The sequence below is a fragment of the Anabrus simplex genome, chromosome 4 (genome assembly GCF_040414725.1).
Source record: "Anabrus simplex isolate iqAnaSimp1 chromosome 4, ASM4041472v1, whole genome shotgun sequence".
NCBI classification, from domain to species: domain Eukaryota; kingdom Metazoa; phylum Arthropoda; class Insecta; order Orthoptera; family Tettigoniidae; genus Anabrus; species Anabrus simplex.
The window spans coordinates 330,560,334-330,582,166 of NC_090268.1; the positions used below are offsets into that span (position 1 = coordinate 330,560,334).

A 21,833-nucleotide genomic window follows, 5' to 3' on the forward strand; every position below is an offset into this window, starting at 1 on the left:
GATAAAAGTTACAATTTCCAGGATTTATACGGCATTCGAATGGAATCAAGACAAATACTGAAGTATTTACTTACAAACCATATCGTGTGTAATTGTAGATGAAAATTGTACTTTGACGTGTAAAGATCTGTGTACTCTTGGGAAAGCTAAATAGAGCTGTCCAGGACTAAACACCGGAGTGGAGAGATACATCCCAAATCTCTATTAAGTTTGTCCTAGTGATTTATTCACTGGGGCAGAGTATGCTAAATTTAGAGGAAACTATGTCCGTTTAAGAATAAATGGCATATGGGGATTATCAGGTGCTAAATCTATTCTTGGAATTAAACACTTTCTTCGTGAAGCTGAGCCCGTTAAGCATTTCTACATGAACGACAATTTTGTCTAGCTTCAGCACGGTCAATCTTATTCCGTTGCACAAACCAGCTTTATGAACTTAATTGGCATCATCGCACTCTACATTAGTGTACGTTATTTGATCATCTAGAAGACTATTCTGAACCTGCTGGTTGATGACATTAACTTGTTTGTTTGTTGAGCAAAAAATTGCTGCTTTGAAAAAATGCTCACTTGGATGAAAAGATGGACCATAGAATGCCGAACAATATATTTTTTGAAATATGGTTTTATGGAATCTCGGTAATGCAATTTTGACCTCGTTTTCCCTTGACGGGTTTAATGAACCATTCACTGAAGTTAGATCTACAGCTCTTATATTCCGCTTTAGTTTAAAAATATTAATTTCTGGCTATAGTACAGATTACTTGACTGGACAGCAGCTGCTCTGTGGCTGAGGAGTAACTGGCAGGGACTGTCGGAAGTCTCCGCCAAGCGAGATCACTTTTCATTCTATTTTGCAGTAGCTGATCTATTGCTGAAAGAACTTAATGGGGAGCCATGATTACCTCGTCCTATACGATTAACATAGCCAGTCTTATTTTCTTTAAACTTTCTAATATCATTCTCATGTGAGACGCAGAAATATGCAAAATTAGAATATTACTATCTCTCAGTCTCTCTGCTAGCATTCGGAAAATAGTGGATTCGAAACCCACGGTCGGCAGCCCTGAAGATAATTTTTGAAATTCCTCATTTTCACACCAGGAAAATGCTAGGATTATACCTTAATTGAGGCCACGATCGCTACCTCTCCATTACTAGCCCTGTCCTATCTTATGGTCGCCTTAAGATCTGTCCCTGTCGGTGTGATGTAGACTAAACCAATAGCAAAAATAAAAATTAAAAAAGCTGTACTTCACAACAAAATTATAGATTTGGTATTAAAACTTTCATACTATCACCCCTATGTAAACTTGAAAAATCTACAGCCTTTTTCCAGTGATTCGACTGGGTCAGGAATAGAAAGGATGAAGCGTCCATCTAGCGGCTGCCGAAGCCTATCGCACTCCTCTGGGGCAATGATTAATGAATGATTGATGAAATGAAATTAAATTGGAGCGTGTTTCTGGAATGAAATATAATAGGGATAACCGGAGTACCCGGAGAAAAGCCTGTCCATCCCCCCTTCACTTCGTCCGACACAAATCTCAACATGGAGTGACCGGGATTTGAACCACGGAACCCAGCGGTGAGAGGCTGGCGCGCTGCCGCCTGAGCCATGGAGGCTCGTTTAAAAAAATATAAATTAATTAAAATGGCGCACTAAAACATCTTTATAGCTTCTTTTTTGTTATATCGTGCTTTATTGACGTAACTGTGTTATTCTGATGAAGCCGACAGCTGACATATTTGTAGACTGCGGCCCGATGATGTTACATACAAAAATAAAACAGTGTATTTCGGTACTGAAAACGTTGTTCTCTGTATAGGTTATGAATAACTATGTATTTGATTTATTTTATATTTATGCACTTTTATTATCATTACTTCTTTAATGTTGTAGGTATTCGCTAAATAGTCACAATAAATACAACTCGAACTCCAGATTCCCTAATAATAATAATAATAATAATAATAATAATTGCTTTACGTCCCACTAACAACTTGTACGGTTTCGGAGACGCCCAGTTACCGCAGTTTAGTCCCACGGGAGTTCTTTTACGTTCCAGTAAATTTACCGACGCGAGGCTGACGTATCTGAACACCTTCAAACGCCACCGAGCTAAGCCAGGATCGAACCTGCCAAGTTAGGATCAGAAGGCCAGCGCCTCAACCGTTTGAGCCGCTCAGCCCGGCCAAAATTCTCTCTATATAAATTCTGGAGCTCTTTTTATATTGCCACAGATAACTTCATTCTTCGTCCGACTCGTTGGCTGAATGGTCAGCGTACTGGCCTTCAGTTTAGAGGGTTCCGGGTTCGATTCCCGGCCGGGTCGAGGATTTTAACCTTAATTGGTTAATTCCAGTGGCTTGGGGGCTGAGTGTTTGTGCTGTCCCCAACATCCCTGCAACTCACACACCACACACAACACTATCCTCCATCACAATAACACGCAGTTACCTACAGATGGCAGATGCCGCCCATCCTCATCGGAGAGTCTGCCTTACAAGGGCTGCATTCGGCTAGAAATAGCCACAGGAAACCTATTCTTCGAAGGATCGGATCTCTTTCAGTTTTACTTCAGATTAGCGTCCATAAGAGATGGTTGTTGCCTAGTTCTGCCTCGACATGAAACAAATAACCATCAGCACCGCCACCAAACCTGTCATAAGAGGCAAATCTTGTTCTCTTCTAACTCCAATACAGTTAGGTTTTCGAAGCCTAGGGAGACTTTTATTCTCATACCCTTCGTGGTCTTCTCTCTCTCTCTCTCTCTCTTCTTTTAGCGGCACCTTCATTGCTCGAAGGTCGAGTATCCCTGTTTTTCCATGTCTGGCGAGTGTTAGGAGAGGATTTTTTAATTTTATTTTTACAATCTGCTTCAACGTCGCACTGAAACAGATAGGTCTTACGGCGATGATAGGATAGGAAAGGGCTAGGAGTGGGAAGGAAGCGACCGTGGCCTTAATTAAGGTACAGTCCTAGCATTCTCCTGGTATGAAAATGGGAAACTACGGTAAACGATCTTCAGGGCTGCCGACAGTGGGGTATAATAATAATTTCGCGTGGCTATTTCTAGCCGAGTGCAGCCGTTGTAAGGCAGACCCTCCGATGCGGGTGGGCGGCATCTGCCATGTCCAGGTAACTGCGTGTTATTGTGGTGGAGGATAGTGTTATGTGTGGTATGTGAGTTGCAGGGATGTTGGGGACAGCACAAACACCCAGCCCTCGAGTCACTGGAATTAACCAAACGAAGGTTAAAATTCCCGACTCGTCGTCAACAGTGGGGTTAGAACCCACAGTCTCCCGAATGCAAGCAGACAGTTACGTGACTCAAACCACACAGCCACCTGCTCGGTTTAGAGAGGATGGTTATGTTGTATTTCCCCTTAATACAGTAACCATGAGCGCATTCTCAAGGCGAGAGACCCTGGAGGGAATCTACTTTCATATTAAGAAAGGATTAATTAATTTAAAATATTCCCAATATGAATGGGTATGCAAGTAAAATGGTGAGGGTTCGACTGAAATGGACTGCAACATATCATATATTATTGTAATTTGCAGCAAACAAAATTAGTCAGTACATTTAAAACACATCCTATTTATAAATTACCACTTTATTTGAATGAAGTATTATTGGACTGAAGCGCCATCTGCAATTCAATTACAATTAATGCATAATGCTATCTAGAACAGGGTTCATTCCACATAATTACATTGCATCAGGGATATTATGTGCGTGAAGAGCCGACAGCTTTTGCACAGGATACGGCTTTAAAATACCGCTATTAAAAACAAAACGTGCACGCATTAGTACAATGGGCACATTCGAACTGAATAAAAGTGAGTACATACTTTAATAGAAGTCCATCTCCATTGCTGTGCGGTGTCCATGTACTGTATAAGAGCGATTCAATATATAAGAGGACAAATCCTCTCGTTGGCTAAAGTTTGAGCATGGTTAACTATTTCTACTCCACCTTTAACAATAATGAGTCTACCTTCATAAAATTTACTAACTCCTCCGTACACATGTGTGCAGAAAATGTGGCCTATTCCAGTGTCTTTTGTTCCGTACGGTTTCCGCCTTTACCTGACAACCTATAGTTGGGTCCACGAGAGTTGAAGTCTGACATTTAAGCGGCGAAAGCAGTAACTACGAAGTACGCTCCATTGCCATCTGCGGCATATCACCCTTTCATACCGGCTGAGTGTTTAATAACACATGTAGGCCTAATGCAACTGAATAAACGTTGATCCATTCCTAAGCTCGTGCTAATAATTCTAGCATTTAAGACAGAACACGTCATTGCCGATTAATATGAGATTTCATAATCACTAAAATCATCAGTTTCTGACAATAACCCAAACAAATGCACATGTTCAATACAGAACAGAACTGTACGACTAGCCACTTATTAACTTACAAGAAAAAGAAACTAACAACGAAAATAATATTCAGAAAACAAACACGTAAATACATAAAGCAGAAACAACTAACACAGCACCACTCCGTTGACAATAAAACAAACAAAAAACCAAACCTCTCGGCACTTAACGCCCTTGAAAGGGCTTTGGCCTGCCCAGCGACCGCTGCTCAGCCCAAAGGCCTACGAATTACGAGGGCCCGTGTGGTCAGTACGACGCCTCCTCTCGGCCGTTATTCTGGGCTTTCGAGGTCGGGGCCTCATCTCACCGTCAGATAGCTCCTCAATTCTAATCACGTAGACTGAGTGGACCTCGAACCACCCCTCAGGTCGAGAGAAAAATTCCTGACCTGGCCGGGAATCTAACCCGGGGCCTCCGGGCGAGAGGCAGGCACGCTACCTCTACACCACGGAGCCGGGCACGTTGACAATAGATTTCTTAAATGTGGCATCAATGTTATCGTTGCAATAGCAACAAAACATTTTCGAGCAGCGCTAGTCAACTTTTTTTCGCCGGTGGCGATAAACGTCAGACTCCAACTCTCGTGGGCCTAAGGCCGCGTGCACACCGAGCGCGCTTCGCATAGTGTGTCGCGTGTTGCTCAACGCTAAGCGTCACGCTAAGCATAACCAGTGCTTTGTTCGTAATCCAGGTGTTCACACCGTCCGCGCTCTGCTACGCTGAACGCCTACCTTACAGCTAAGCGAAGCGCCAGACAACGCGCAGTGTTGGTTAATTGCTTAGCGTTACCTAGCTGGTTCTGAAGCTATGGAAGAAGAAATTATTCATGCAGTGTTTCAAAGAGAAGAAATATGGAACCCAAGACACAAAAACTATACAAATGTAACTGTTTTGCAAAATAAGTGGACTTAAGTATCTACAACAGTTGTATCGCATTCCTACAGTAAACATACACAGTAATATTACTTCTACTGTCACACTTTACTGGGCTTAACATTGTGACAGGATGAGATTGGGTATGGATTTTAGTGTCGGAAGTGTCCGAGGAGAAGTTCGGCTTGCCAGGTGCAGGTCTTTTGAAATGACGCCCGTAGATGACCTGCATCATGATGAGGATGAAATGATTATAAATACACACATACACCCAGCCCCCGTGCCAATGCAATTTACTAATTATGATTACAATTCCCGACTCTGCCGGGAATCGAACCCGGGACTCTGTGACCAAAGGCCAGTGCGGTAACCATTTAGCCATATAGCTGGACACTTTGTGACAAAGTGCATAGAATCTCCCAGACTCCGTCATATCGGCTTATAATTTTGCCAATAGAGGGTGGTAACATGAAGAATATCACTCTGCAGGCTAGCAGTGAGCTTGGAAGTAAATATTTCTGTTTATTAAATATATTTGTCACACATTTACTCCACTTTTGTTACGATGATTAATTGTGTATGTTAATTGTAACTATATTGCAAAATACTATTTATAATTATTATATAAAGAGCGTGATTTAGTCAGAAATTTAATTTCCACGTGTTTGTTACACGGTGCTCCTAGATAATTCGGAAAATTGAATTTCTCCCAATACTTCTCTGCTACTTGACGCCACATTTCAGTTGCAGGGTTTGGAAGGTCAAAGGTATTTTTTGTCATTCTTAAGTAATCATAAAATGTATCGCGATAAAGTCTTGCATCTCTGTGCAAACGATAGAATTCTCTGAAAGTAATTCGTTCTTCATTAAATTCATGAACCCACTTTCGATTCTTTTTCCTAATTTTCAATTTTAGGTAACTGTTATCCATCAGTAAACTGTTTCTAGTGTACTTGGATAACGGCATTAGCTTGTGACCACCCTAAAACGCCTCGCACCAACCTAAGCTGAGAGCACGGCGTAGAGTTTTCGGTGTGAACAGCAAGCACGCCTTGCGCTATGCATAGCATTTCACGCTACACGCGACACACTATGCGAAGCGCGCTCGGTGTGCACGTGGCCTAACGCATAGTGTGTCGCGTGTAGCTCAACGCTAAGCGTCACGCTAAGCATAACCAGTGCTTTGTTCCTAAGCCAGGTGTTCACACCGTCCGCGCTCTGCTGCGCTGAACGCCTACAGCTAAGCGAAGCGCCAGACAACGCGCAGTGTTGGTTAATTGCTTAGCGTTACCTAGCTAGTTCTGAAGCTATGGAAGAAGAAATTATTCATGCAGTGTTTCAAGGAGAAGAAATATGGAACCCAAGACACAAAAACTATAAAAATGTAACTGTTTTGCAAAATAAATGGAATTAAGAATCTACAACAGTTTTATCGCATTCCTACAGTAAACATATACAGTAATATTACTTCTACGGTCACACTTTACTGGGCTTAACGTTGTGACAGGATGAAATTGCGTGTGGATTTTTTGATGGAAGTGTCCGTGGACAAGTTCGGCTTGTCAGGTGGTCTTTTGAATTGACGCCCGTAGGTGATCTGCGTCGTGATGAGGATGAAATGATTATAAATACACACATACACCCAGTCCCCATGCCAATGGCAATTACTAATTATGATTAAAATTCCCGACTCTGCCGGGATTCGAACCCGGGACTTCTACGACCAAAGGCCAGTACGGTAACCATTTAGCCATGTAGTCGGACACTTTGTGACAAAGTACATAGAATCTCCCAGACTCTGTCATATCGGTTTATAATTTTGCCAATGGAGGGTGGTAACATGAAGAATATCACTCTGCAGGCTAGAAGTGGGTTTGGAAGTAAATATTTCTGTTTATGAATTATATTTGTCACACATTTACTCCACTTTTGTTACGATGATAAATTGTGTATGCTAATTGTAACAATATTCCGAAATCATCATCATCATCATCATCATCATCTGTTTACCCTCCAGGTTCGGTTTTTCCCTCGGACTTAGCGAGGGATCCCACCTCTACCGCCTCAAGGGCAGTGTCCTGGAGCTTCAGACTCTTGGTCGGGGGATACAACTGGGGAGTATGACCAGTACCTCGCCCAGGCGGCCTCACCTGCCATGCTGAAAGGGGCCTTGTGGAGGGATGGGAAGATTGGAAGGGATAGGCAAGGAAGAGGGAAGGAAGCGGCCGTGGCCTTAAGTTAGGTACCATCCCGGCATTCGCCTGGAGGAGAAGTGGGAAACCACGGAAAACCACTTCCAGGATGGCTGAGGTGGGAATCGAACCCACCTCTACTCAGTTGACCTCCTGAGGCTGAGTGGACCCCGTTCCAGCCCTCGTACCACTGTTGAAATTTCGTGGCAGAGCCGGGAATCGAACCCGGACCTCCGGGGGTGGCAGCTAATCACGCTAACCACTACACCACAGAGGCGGACATATTCCGAAATACTATACATAATTATTACATAAAGAGCGTGATTTAGTCGGAAATTTAATTTCCACCTGTTTGCTGCCGGTGCTCCTTGACATCTGGGAAAATTGAATTTCCCCCAATATATCTCTGCTACTTGTCGCCACATTTCAGTTGCTGGGTTTGGAAGGTCAAAGGTAATTTTTGTCATTCTTTTTTTTTTTTTTTTTTTTTTTTTTTTGCTAGTAGTTTTACGTCGCACCGACACAGATAGGTCTTACGGCGTCGATGGGACAGGAAATGGCTAGGAGTGGGAAGGAAGCGGCCGTGGCCTTAATTAAGGTACAGCCCCAGGATTTGCCTGGTGTGAAAATAGGAAACCACGGAAAACCATTTTCAGGGCTGCCGACAGTGGGGTTCGAACCTACTATCTGCCGAATACTGGATACTGGCCGCACTTAAGCTTTTGTCATTCTGAAGTAATCATAAAAATTATGGCGATAAAGTCTTGCATCTCTGTACAAACGATGGAATTCTCCGAAATTAATTCGTTCTTCCTTAAATTCATGAACCCACTTTCGATTCTTCTTTCTAATTTTCAATTTTAGGTAACTATTATCCATCAGTAAACTGTTTCTAGTCCGCCTCTGTGGTGTAGTGGTTAGCGTGATTAGCTGCCACCCCCGGAGGTCCGGGTTCGATTCCCGGCTCTGCCACGAAATTTGAAAAGTGGTACGAGGGCTGGAACGGGGTTCACTCAGCCTCGGGAGGTCAACTGAGTAGAGGTGGGTTCGATTCGCACCTCAGCCATCCTGGAAGTGGTTTTCCGTGGTTTCCCACTTCTCCTCCAGGCAAATGTCGGGATGGTACCTAACTTAAGGCCACGGCCGCTTCCTTCTCTCTTCCTTGCCTGTCCCATCCAATCTTCCCATCCCTCCACAAGGCCCCTGTTCAGCATAGCAGGTGAGGCAGCCTGGGCGAGGTACTGGTCATCCTCCCCAGTTGTATCCCCCGACCCAGAGTCTTAAGCTTGAGGACACTGCCCTTGATGCGGTAGAGGTGGGATCCCTCGCTGAGTCCGAGGGAAAAACCGACCTTGGAGGGAAAACAGATTAAGAACAAGAAGAAGAAAACTGTTTCTATTGTACTTGGATAACGGCATTAGTTTGTGACCACCCTAAAACGCTTCACGCTAAACTAAGTAGAGTTTTCGGTGTGAACAGCAAGCACGTCTTGCGCGATGCATAGCACTTCACGCTACACGCGACACACTATGCGATAATAATAATAATAATAATAATAATAATAATAATAATAATAATAATAATAATAATAATAATAATAATAATAATAATAATAATAATGTTATTTGCTTTACGACCCACTAACTACTTTCACGGTCTTCGGAGACGCCGAGGTGCCGGAATTTAGTCCCGCAGGAGTTCTTTTACGTGCCAGTAAATCTACCGAAACGAGGCTGTCGTACTTGAGCACCTTCAAATACCACCGGACTGAGCCAGGATAGAACCTGCCAAGTTGGGGTTAGAAGGCTAGCGCCTTAACCGTCTGAGCCACTCAGCCCGGCGCACACTATGCGAAGCGGGCTCGGTGTGCACGCAGCTTAGTATAAACATTACCGTTGCGGTCTATGATGCCGGCTCCGTGGTGCAGGGTTAGGTGCCTGCCTCAGCCGGAGGTCCCGGGTTAGATTCCCAGTCAGGCCAGGAATTTTCACCTGGATCTGAGGGCTGGTTCGAGGTCTACTAAGCCTACGTGATTAGAATTGAGGAGCTATTTGACGGTGAGATGGCAGCCCCGGTCTAGAAAGCCAAGAATAACGGCCGAGAGGGATCGTCGTGCTGACCACACGACACCTCGTAATCTGCAGGCCTTCGGGCTGAGCAGCGGTCGCTTGGTAGGCCAAGGCCCTTCAAGGGCTGTAGTGCCATGAGGTTAGGGTTACGCTCTATGACTGGTTTAGGCAATGCTGGCCGAGGCGGTAAAGGCGTGTTCGGATCACCCGGAAGGAAATCTGGAACTTATCTTAATGACTTCCTTTTTTCTCTCCTTCTCAATAAACATAAATGTTTATACATTTCTAAATATTCGAGAATGATTTTGATAGAATCTGATGATGTCCTCTTAAGAACGACGTGAAAATGAAAACCTACAACCTGTTTTCCAGTCTTTACCGTGTCAGGGATGTAATGAATGAACCAGATATAGGCTATTATTACAATGGGGTCGCCACTCCCAAGGTGATATTAATGACTGATAAATGCTATGAAATAAGAATGGAGAGTGTTGCTAGAATGAAAGATGACAGGGAAAACCGGAGTACCCGGAGAAAACCCTGTCCCGCCTCCGCTTTGTCCAGCACAAATCTCACATGGAGTGACCGGGATTTGAATCACGGTATCCAGCGGTGAGAGGCCGACGCGCTGCCGTCTGAGCCACGGAGGCAGTTTTAAGAACGAAGTATGTAATACCATTTTAATTAACATTTTTTTTTTCAAGTATAATACTGTTACCATATGTTTTCTTTTGCAGGTAGTTTATACATTTTTTCGAAGTTAAAAATAATTCCAAAATCAATCCACTGACTAGAATTCAAAACAGACGATGATGAACAATGATGATGAACTTAAAACAATCAATGGATCCGACCCGCAATGTCCCACCTTCCCAGAAACTAACATAAAACAATGGGCTGCTTCCAAAGCACAATCCTGAATCGATGATACTTGTTGTCTAAAGGGGCCTAAAATCCAGGTCAACGGCTCCTCATAGTGGTACTTACGGCTAGTAAAATAGAACCATGGTATTTCTCATGTAGCGGTACTACTCACATGTAACGCAGACCTATAGTGTTTCTCACATAATGACGCCATTCATAGGCAACGCAAACCCACGGTGTTCCTCACACAGTGGTACAAATCACAGCGACCCGTACTATCCTCACACAGTGGGTACAGACCCATGGTGTCGCTCATATAGTGGTACTAATCACAGGCAACGCCCGGTCCCATGGTGTACCTCAAAACGCAGACCCATGATGTCCACAACCAGATGCTGAAACAACTCAACGACAATAGCCTCCTTTTATCTCCTCGGGGTGTTCCAACCGTACCTGTACAGAGGGGAGCCTCCGTCGATAGTGGCGGATACTATACACGGGTAATGTAAACCCATAATGATACACTCACAGACCCATGGTATTCCTTATATAGTGGAACTAATCGTAAGAAAAGTCTACTCATGGTGTTCCTCGCGTGATGGTACTGATCACAGCTAAGGTCATTGTTCAAAATTCAGCATCCCTTTGTCGTCCCTTTTAGTCGCCTCTTACGACAGGCGGGGGATACAGCGGGTGTAAACTTCGTCTGCATCCCCCCACCCACAGAGGGTCAACAAGTTGTCATTATCGTAAGTTCCAGACTCTGTAGACTGCATACCGTAGCACTTCAGTCACCTCGTATCTTTGTGAACACGTCTTTTGTTTTAAATTTCGTGCTTTTGAATAACTTTTAAAGCTAACACTATTTTTGCCCAGTTAACACTGAGAATATAGCAGGCATCGTGACACCCAGACCAGCGTATTTCTGGGCAGTTTTACGGAGACTGGGTTATTTAATTTTGCGTGCAAAATATTCCAACTGCTACAGTAGTCGAAACAGAGAAAAAAAATGTACATTTGTTGCAACAAAAAGTGAAGTCGCTTGAGTAGAACGCTCTCCTGCACACGATTCTATAGTCCTAAGTTGAGGGAGTGTGTTGCACACGGAATATACACAGCAAGACTGTTGATTTGTTTAATTCTAGCTTGGAGACGAGAGTAACTACCAGCCATATTGTTTGGATTGTCATATAATTAACCCTGTATAACTGAAAGTCCACATCATATTTACTTATTATTAATGCATCAGCTAATTACATGTGTAATATTTGGGGTGAAGTATAATATGGTGGAAAAACACTTGGTTTCCTTCACTTCATCTACAATATACTTCACTACCCTTTCAGCCAGAAAGGATATGAACTCTTCACACGTTAGGAAAGAAAGATACGATGTGCTACCTTTTCCTTTGTTTCCAAGTTCTACATGATTGACTAGTAAAGGATCGAATTCTGCTATTAACTTTTTTTTTTTCAATTTGCTTAACGTCGCACCGACACATATAGGTCTTACGGCGACGATGGGATAGGAAAGACCTAGGAGTGGGAAGGAAGCAGCCATGGCCTTAATTAAGGTACAGCCCGAGCATTTGCCTGGTGTGAAATCGGAAACCACGGAAAACCATCTTCAAGGCTGCCGAGAGTGGGGTTCGAACCCACTATCTCCCGGATGCAAGTTCATAGCTGTGCGGCCCTAACCACACGGCCAACTCGCCTGGTTGTTATTATCTCTAGGACCATTCCAGTATGCGTTGGCCTAAACCCATAGTTGTGATCCTGAAAGGTAGGTCTTGTATGGTCAATGTTTTGACCAAAGCAACGACTGGTTTTAACACGTCCCTCAAATATTTAACTTCTGTCCCAAGCTAAGAAAGTTTATTATCTATTCTCCCCGTGATTTGTACTCTAGTTTTTAAAGTTAACACACGTTTCATATATTCAACTGAATGTTCATGGACAGTAAATGAGAACCGGCCGTTTTTTTCAGTCATTCCTCATTAGGTTTTGCAAACTACTATGTCCATTCACCGAGCTCGATAGCTGCAGTCGCTTAAGTGCGGCCAGTATCCAGTATTCGGGAGATAGTGGGTTCGAACCCCACTGTCGGCAGCCCTGAAGATGGTTTTCCTTGGTTTCTCATTTTCACACCAGGCAAATGCTGGGGCTGTACCTTAATTAAGGCCACGGCCGCTTCCTTCCCAATCCTAGCCCTTTCCTGTCCCATCGTCGCCATAAGACCCATCTATGTCGGTGCGACGTAAAGCCAATACCAAAAAAAACTATGCCCATTAAACCATATTATACTTCACCCCAAATATTACACATGTAATTAGCTGATGCATTAATATTATTAAGTAAATATGATGTGGACTTCCAGTTATGCAGGGGTAATTCAAATAAGATAGCTGGTACTTACTCTGGTCTCCAAGCTAGAAGTAAACAAATTAACTGTCTTGCTGTGTATATTCCGTGTGCAACACACTCCCTTAACTTACTAGAATTAAACTATGGAACAAATACACTAACCTTACCTTAAAGGTATACTAACCGAGCGAGTCGGCCATGCGATTAGGGTCGCACAGCTGTGAGCTTGCATTCTGGAGATAGTGGGTTCGAGCCCCACTGTCAGCCCTGAAGATGGTGTTCCGTGATTTCCCCATTTTCATACCAGGCAAATGCTGGGGCTGTACCTCAATTAAGGCCACGGCCGCTTCCTTCCCACTCCTAGCCCTTTCCTATCCCATCGTCGCCATAAGACTTACCTGTGTCGGTGTAAAATAAATGGAGGAGTTTAGTAAATTCACAGAGAGTTGGAGACTGAACGTTGATAGGCAACAGTTTGGGTCATCAGTTCATAGACAGGTTTAATAATAATGTTATTTGCTTTACGTCCCACTAACTACTTTTACGGTTTTCGGAGACGCCGAGGTGCCGGAATTTAGTCTCGCGGGAGTTCTTTTACGTGCCAGTAAATCTACCGACACGGGGCTGTCGTATTTGAGCATCTTCAAATACCACCGGACTGAGCCAGGATCGAACCTGCCAAGTTGGGGTTAGAAGGCCAGCGCCTTAACCGTCTGAGCCACTCAGCCCGGCCATAGACAGGTTTGATGCAGCTCTAAGGTGTAATAGGTTACAATGAAGATATGTGTATTATTGTAACTGTAATAACTGTACTCACGATGTACAAAAAAAAGCCAATGTAACTCAGACGTCTGTACATTAATACCTGAAATAAGGAGATAACTTTATTGCACACTACAAATAGCTAAATGTACATTGTTTTCTTCCTTCTAGTAATCCTTAATCCTGGTCGACTACCTTTCGCAACAGGGTGTATTGTCTTCAAATGAACATCATATTTGTTTACAGAGAGCACTGCAAGGCCACAGGCACTTCCATCTTCTCTCCGTGCGTTCCTAACTTGATAGCATACTTACTAAAACTGCTCTGCCTGGTAATATGATATACTTTTAAAGTGAAGCAAACATGTTAAGAGTACAGAGAGAATTATTATTTTACTGTATGGTAGAAAGAAAGAAAGAAAGAAAGAAAGAAAGAAAGAACGAAAGAAAGAAAGGGAAGAATGGACCCAAGAAGACTATCGAACAAAACCGACACTCTCCTGAAAAACAAGACTACTACAAGCAACTGTACGACTTTCAAGAATTAGGATCGCCAAATCTACAGGACCGAGATGCAGTCAGGGGAAAAATCACATAAACTTGTTTTCTTTACAGTCTGCTTTACGTCCCACCGACACAGATATGTCTCTCGGCGATGATGGGATAGGAAAGGGCTAGGAGTGGGAAGTAAGCGGTTGTGGCCTTAACTGAGGTACCGCCCCAGCTGAGTGGCTCAGGCGGTTGAGGCGCTGGCCTTCTGACGCTAACTTTGCACGTTCGATCCTGACTCAGTCCGGTGGTGTTTGAAGGTGTTCAATACGTCAGCCTCGTGTCGGTAGATTTTCTGGCACGTAAAAGAACTCCTGCAGGGCTAAATTCTGGCACCTCGGCGTCTCCGAAAACCGTGAAAGTGGTTAGTCGGATGTAAAACCAATAACATTATCTTAATCATTTGTCTAGTGTGAAAGTGTGATAATCACACAAACACGGGTGTTCGAAGAAAAGAGAAAAGCCACATCTGACAGTGAAGGAACTGAAATAAACCCGCCCGTTGCGTTTGAAAGAATAGGCCTACTGGGGTAAAAGGAAAGTTAACAATTGCTGACTCCACGTGGTACTATACGGCCCATTCGCAAAGAAGAAGAAGAAGAAGAAGAAGAAGAAGAAGAAGAAGAAGAAGAAGAAGAAGAAGCATGTTTAGAGGTTAAAAATGCGATCAAACAGGTTAATGACAAGCAAAATATCTCTTTACCGAATTAAATTGTAACCGTACTTAATGGTACATTAAATAGTATGTTTATTTTGAATGTTTGTCATCAGTCCTTCAGTCTCCAACTCCATAATCTTCCGTTCGCAGCGAGAGCTGTAACTTCAAGTTCCACACTTCCTACAGCAAAATATCTTATATTTACGTATAGTCTAACGACAGTTCCCTGGGTCCCCAGAAACATTTCATATAGAGTCTATTACAGTCGTCTAGGTTCTCCGAAATATTTTATATAGAGTCTAATCATCGTCCACTAGGTCTCGCTTTGTTCCTCTTAATAGTGTCTCCTAAGACATTTACTTCCCGCTTCTCACTCTTATCCCCTCACATGGCTTTTCTACTCAATCCCGTTCATGCGCACAGATTTATACAACAGGTTTATTTCAAACTGTTTTGTATGTGTTCATTATGAATACCCTCCAGTGTTTCAACTTGTTCTTTCCAATAATCCCAGTAGCTACAGTACTTTCATGTTTGTCAGATCAGCCTAAGAATATCATAGCCACTGTTCACCCAGTTGAAATGAAATGGCTTATGGCTTTTAGTGCCGCGAGTGTCCGAGGACAAGTTCGACTCGCCAGATGCAGGTCTTTTGGTTTGATTCCCGTAGGCGACCTGCGCGTCATGATGAGGATGAAATGTTGATGAAGACGACACATACACCCAGCCCCCGTGCCGGCGAAATTAACCAATTAAGGTTGAAATTCCCGACCCTACCGACGCTAACCATTTAACCATGGAGCCGGACGTCACCCACTTGTTAGGCCTATAAAACAGACCGATGCAAGACTAATTTGATCTGTGAACCCTCCTACTTACAAAACACCGGCGATCTCAACTGCTAATTCGATACGTTATTCTTCTTACATCTTGTTCTAGATATTTCATTCAAAAAACAGTAACTACCCATTTGGTCATCTGTCCTAATTTCGTATTTTTATCACGCATTCGATCACTTTACATGTCTTCCCTATAGACACCAGTTCATCGCTGTAATTGCTGATTTGTGAACATTATTCGCTAAATTTCTCGTTGAGTGCAAATTTTAGATACCGTCTGACTTTAAGACAGGTAGTAGCGGTGGTGGTGGTGGTGGTGGTGGTGGTGGTGGTGGTGGTGATGGTGGTGGTGATAGCTCATTTTCAAATTACGATTTGCATGATGATGATAACTCATGTTCAAATTAGGATTTGCATCTCCTCTTTCACTAAGACCCATTCATTAATGCCCAAGTTCATTTTAAAAAGCGTAACCTCATTTTTGCAGCCAAAGTTTCTGTACAAACGCTTAGTTATTAACGTTGTTGTCTTAAAAGATAAGAATATTGCAATTTCCAGAACCTTGAATTCCTGCCTAAAAGAAACTTCTGAAGTTCTGATTTGAAATATCTGTACTGGTGTGTCTGCGTCTGTAATCTTTTTGTTTAATCGCCATCGCTTTTGTTTATGTAAGAGAAGTCTATGTGAGATATCTATGTTATTAAATAAGTTGAGGGATCCGCCACTGAATTAGGATTTGCATCTCCTCTTTCACTAAGGCCCAATCATTAATGCCCAAGTTCATTTTAAAAGGCGTAACCTCATTTTTGCAGCCAAAGTTTCTGTACAAACGCTTAGTTATTAACGTTGTTGTCTTAAAAGATAAGAATATTGCAATTTCCAGAACCTTGAATTCCTGCCTAAAAGAAACTTCTGAAGTTCTGATTTGAAATATCTGTACTGGTGTGTCTGCGTCTGTAATCTTTTTGTTTAATCGCCATCGCTTTTGTTTATTTAAGAGAAGTCTATGTGAGATATCTATGTTATTAAATAAGTAGAGGGATCCGCCACTGAATTAGGATTTTTTTCAGAATTCTCGTAATTTGTCACTATATTTGCTTGTTAAGACTTTTCAAGAGCAGTTTATCACAATATTAACTCAAATACTATCTTATGATCTGCGTACACACAACTTTTTGAACGTGCATTTTGGTTAGCATTTCATTTTAGCAAATTGAGTTCTTATCGGCCATTATAATTCAATGAACAAATAATTGTATATTTGTGACTTTTTATTGTTGAGTTATATGGAATCTAATTCTGAAACGTTCATTTTTTATTAAATCGAGAAAAGGACCGATATTTCTAAATCAGTGGCATATGTGTATACTTATGAATAACTGAAACTAGAACTGTGGCATATTTTTTAACGGAAGTTCAGGAATTATAGGTCATCAAAATATTCTAGATTTTGGCAATGAATGAAATCCTTGCTTTTGTAAGAGATTATCCAAGATTTCGCCAGTTAGCTAATATATTCCGGTAATATTTACAAAGGATAATCGTCAAATACTGGTCTTGCAAAATATACTTTATATGAATAACTGTTTCGGGATACGAAAGAATTCGCCGTCAGTGCATCTAACAGTGGTTATATTTTTAATGCAGTCAGGGTACGTTCGATTGCTTTCTTGCTGTATTGGTTGTTAATGGCCATTCAATAACAACTGCCCAATTCTGGTCGAAGACAGTCGAAGTTTTTTCTCTTTCTTTTTGTTACTTTCCATGTTATTGATGTCATCATCATTATACTATTGCGAAGTTATTAATATATTTTATGAGCCTGAACATATTTCTGCAACTTCAAAAAGGGTCTCAACTCTACGAATATTCTTGTCCGACATAGGCAAATAAATTATATAAGGAGTGTTTCGAAATTAATTTTAAAAACATCAACATCTTGTGAAGGTGTTTGGACAGGAGCCCACGTCCAGAAAAATAACCTGTAACAAGTAGGACAAAAACAAATTAAACGTATGTTAAAAAAAAAATCCGTCCGTCCGTCCGTCCGTCCGTCCGTCCATCCATCCATCCATCCATCCATCCATCCGTCCGTCCACCCACCCACCCACCCACCCACTTTACCGTGGTCTTCACAGACATGTGTCCTTAAAAGGGTTTTCGACAATCATGATTTCTATGTTGCGGCCAGGCTACATGTTTATAAAGTCACAGTGACACCAACTTATGCTTGCAGGACTTAGAATTATTTACTGACGACGCTTAAAATGTATGGAAAAACACCGCCAGCGCTGTATTAGAATAATGCTGAGGGTAAAGTGGAAGGAACGTCTAACAAACATTATTATCTTGGATGAAGCACGAGCACTGAGGCAATAATAATAATAATAATAATAATAATAATAATAATAATAATAATAATAATAATAATAATAATAATAATAATATATTATATTATTATATTATTATAAAAGTTCGACTGCGATGGGCTAGACACGTCGCCCGCATGTCTTACCGTTGGTCATATGCACGCCTTATAAAGTAAGTGTTCTCAATTGAAGGATGGATAACGTAATCAGAGAGGACAGCAAAAGTGGTACAATTTCGTTCTTCTAAACTCTAACATGAGGAAGTGGCAAACTGACTCGAACAACTGGAAAGATGTAGCATATGATCGGATGATGCAGCTACGTGTTGTCCCACGGGGGCCGATAACCAGGCGTTACAGCAAAGAGCACTGGTATATTTGATATGCCAGCATTGCAGCATAGCTTGTGGTTCTAGAACTGGCCCGTCTTTCGCCAGCTAAGAACACATAATCCGCAGCACTGGTGCAGCCGGAAGACAATCGTTATACTCACCAGCAAATGAATGCGTATAACGACTGACTGTACAAAGTCTCCAGTTTGCTGCTCCAAATATCATAGATCTATAGGTCGAGAAGTGGTTGAAGTATGAATAAGGAGGGATTTATCACGCACGCTTAAAGAGCAGATTGGTTACGTCTAAAAACACATGAGTCGCAAAACATACGAAGTAAATTCGCAGAAAATAGTCTCAAACACATCACTAAAAACTGCCCTAAACAAACATTTTAATGTGTAGCAAACCATACGATTCCAGGGAGTAGGTACCTGCTTAAGGGCGGTGACCGCGGGAGGATCCAGGTACGTGTTCAGTCCACATATTATACTAAATAATGAGCCAAAATATGTGGTTTATTGATTAAAACTGCGCACGAGTGACAAAACTCAGTATTCTATGGCATCCGAAGGTTCTTCAACCCCCCATCGCGTACGCTGTGTGCGAGGCTACACGACAGGCCCACCTCTAGATGACAGAGCTGCCAATTACAAGAAGGCACGCATAAGAGTTAAGGCTGGCTTGTGCGCACTACTCAGTATTTTAACTGAACGTTTTTAAATTTCGAGCGTTATTTTGGTTACCACCTTAAAACAGCATTTTAAATAATGTGCATAGGGTGAACACTTAAACATTTAAAAGAGTCTCGCCCGGCTTGTGTATTTTGAAACTGATCCAGATGAAACAACCCAACCCTCACTACACCTCTTCTTGGAATTCGTGCGTTTGTGTTTTGAGACGCCACGAGGCAGATTGAACGAGCGCCAGATTTGTTGCCTCTATCTCACAAAGAGGCCGCTCTTATTAGTTGTTCGAGAGGTACTCTGATAAATGTGTTAGCAAGACCGGTATCAAAATGAGTGCACTGTGAAGTTCAACAAACTGAAGAGGACAGTAGGTTGAGTTGAGCGCCGATGTCAAAGATTTGTACAAATTAAACCGGCTGCATAGCAATACTGAATACGTGTGCACTTGAAAAACAGCATAGCTGTAAGTAGTGGGCCCAGGCAGCTGACGCCTACTATGCCATCCTCAACAAAGTAAGGTGCATTAGCGTAAATAACTCACGAAATAGATTTTAAGAAGACTGGAAGATGATAGGCCTACGCTAGTCTAATAAATTACAACTTTTCTGCATTTCTAGATGGATGTGAACGTAAATGGTCTGCCAATTATAATTTGAAAATAACAAACCAGAAAAGTCAGTTAAAAGTTATTTACGACAAGTTCAAATCAGTTAAAAGTTAAGCTATGTGAAGTTCAAAGAACAGGTGGTGGGTTTCCAATCGGCAAATATTGCTAAAACAGAAGGGTGTATGTTGTTGTTGTTGTTGTTGTTGTTGATGATGATGCTTGTTGTTTAAAGGGGCCTAACATCGAAGGTCATCGGCCCCTAATGAAACGAGATGGACCACATGATATGATAATTAAAATTTTAAAATGTATCTACTGACTGGAGTTAAAAAAAATGATGATGAAAATGGTTATGAGTGTATCTTATTCGCAATGCCTTATTTCTAATAAAATAATAGAAAATACAGGTGACAAAGGAATAAGGCATTGCCTGGAATACAGATATATATATATATACAGGGTGAAGCGTAATTCGCGCACTCGGGCGTCGCAGCGCGACTCCTTATATGCCAGCAATAAAAAAATGTCTCTTACAAATTTTCGTCTTGCGAGTATATCCGGTAGAAAACGGACGTTGAAGAGTAGCAATCTGGCAACACTGTAACCACATGAAGGGTAACTAGCTCTGTCAGCACATCTTACTCGTGCTGTACAGTTGGTGCAGTGGATAGAGTTTTGGGTTAGCAAGTAGGAGGTCGAGTGGTCGATCCTGGGTTGAGGCGTATGTTTTTTATTTCGTAAATGTAGTCCAGGTGGTATGGTATCTGGCATCTTAATCGTCAACAGCGATTGCAGTGGGTCCTCTAGAAACCATTTGCTCTTACATACTACGATCCTAAAAATGAACGAACAATCGTTCTCATTGGTCAGCTTTGAAAGGCGCCCTTTCCACGTCGTGGGCGTGAATTTATTCGCACCACTTCATCTACTAGATGTGAAACCTGTTTTCTTTGTACCCTTCTTTGTACCCTCCTCCAATGGTCCTATAGATTAGTACCAACTATTATTCTTGCCTCGTTCAGGTCCATTACATTTCGCTGGGGCCTTACGTTACGTTACGTTGTTTTAGCGTTACAAAATGTTGTAAATGTAGGATACATGTGACCTCAGAAACGGTGTCTTACTGTATTACAATAGGTAATGTCAGATGGAAATTAGCAAATAAAAAATGCGCCTCAACCCAGGATCGAACCATCGACTTCCTGCATGCCAACCAAATACTCTACCCACTGCACCAACTGTACAGTAGGACTAACTTCTGCTAACAGAGGTAGTTACCCTACATGTGGTTACAGTGTTGCCAGACTGCTACTCTTCAACGTCGTTTTTCTGCCGGATATACTCGCAGGACGAAATTTTGTAAGAGACATTTTTTTATTGCTGGCATGTGAGGAGTCGCGCTGCGACGCCCGAGTGCGCGAATTACGCTTCACCCTGTATATATACATGGTGCACGTTAAAGAAACATTTCGTTAAATTGTATGGTAAAACAAACAAGACACAAGCATAGTCTTCCACACCTAGTAGTAATAAGAGGAAATACGAAAACCACGTATTCAAAACCTTTTTTTAGTTTATATTTTATATACAGCTGTCGTAAACATTCAAGGGCTGCCATTGTAGCATTTTAGTATGCTCAACTGACTTGTGTAACATAATTTTTTTTTTTAACTAGCAAAATATATTTCTGGATTTGTATAATTAAACATGTTATATACATTCCTTTATTTGTCTCTAGAGGCAAGCTTATTCATCTGTGACAACAGGTATCATTTGCTCCACGCCACTTCATCAGACCCCGCTATGATGCCATCTGACGAGCGACAACCACACGCTCTCATGGAAGTACTAACAAATCAGCAGACGCTTTCAACTACCTGTACTATATAGAGGGCACCTTCACACTGTATCTACAAAAGCTGTAACCACATGATAAAAATAAACTTAACACCACCAAAATAACTACGAACAATTTAGACACACTCGGGGACTGGAAAGACCGATGGAAGACTTTCGCAACTTCACCGGTGAGCAAACTGTTAGCGCTTCAATCGACCTCGTACCGTCTTACTAATAAACGGTGCATAACATTTATACAAGGTTTATACACCGTTTATGTGAAATTCGTTACTAATAAACCGCGTATAAGCCTCCTGTGTATACATCTGTTATAGTTATTCATTGAATTGCTTATTCAGACCAGGACCCTTGTAAAAGCGCTGTATAGCAGCGAGTAGCGGAAAAAGAAACGAGTGAGCAGTTTATTTTCGTGGTAT

At 42.0% G+C, this 21,833-nt stretch overlaps 1 protein-coding gene across 2 annotated transcripts in view; it reads right to left on the minus strand.

Annotated features, from left to right (window-relative positions):
• LOC136872695 (uncharacterized protein KIAA1143 homolog) overlaps positions 1 to 21,833 on the minus strand; it is a 465,865-nt gene that overhangs the window by 187,434 nt on the left and 256,598 nt on the right. The window contains exon 3 of one of the 2 annotated variants that reach the window (XM_068227509.1): positions 17,398 to 17,543. The exons of the other annotated variant lie outside the window; for it this stretch is intronic. Within the exon in view, the coding sequence (XP_068083610.1) occupies positions 17,422 to 17,543 (122 nt within the window). The 3' untranslated portion in view covers positions 17,398 to 17,421. Of the gene's footprint in view, positions 1 to 17,397; positions 17,544 to 21,833 lie in introns of those variants that run through there. 2 annotated transcript variants of the gene reach the window in all.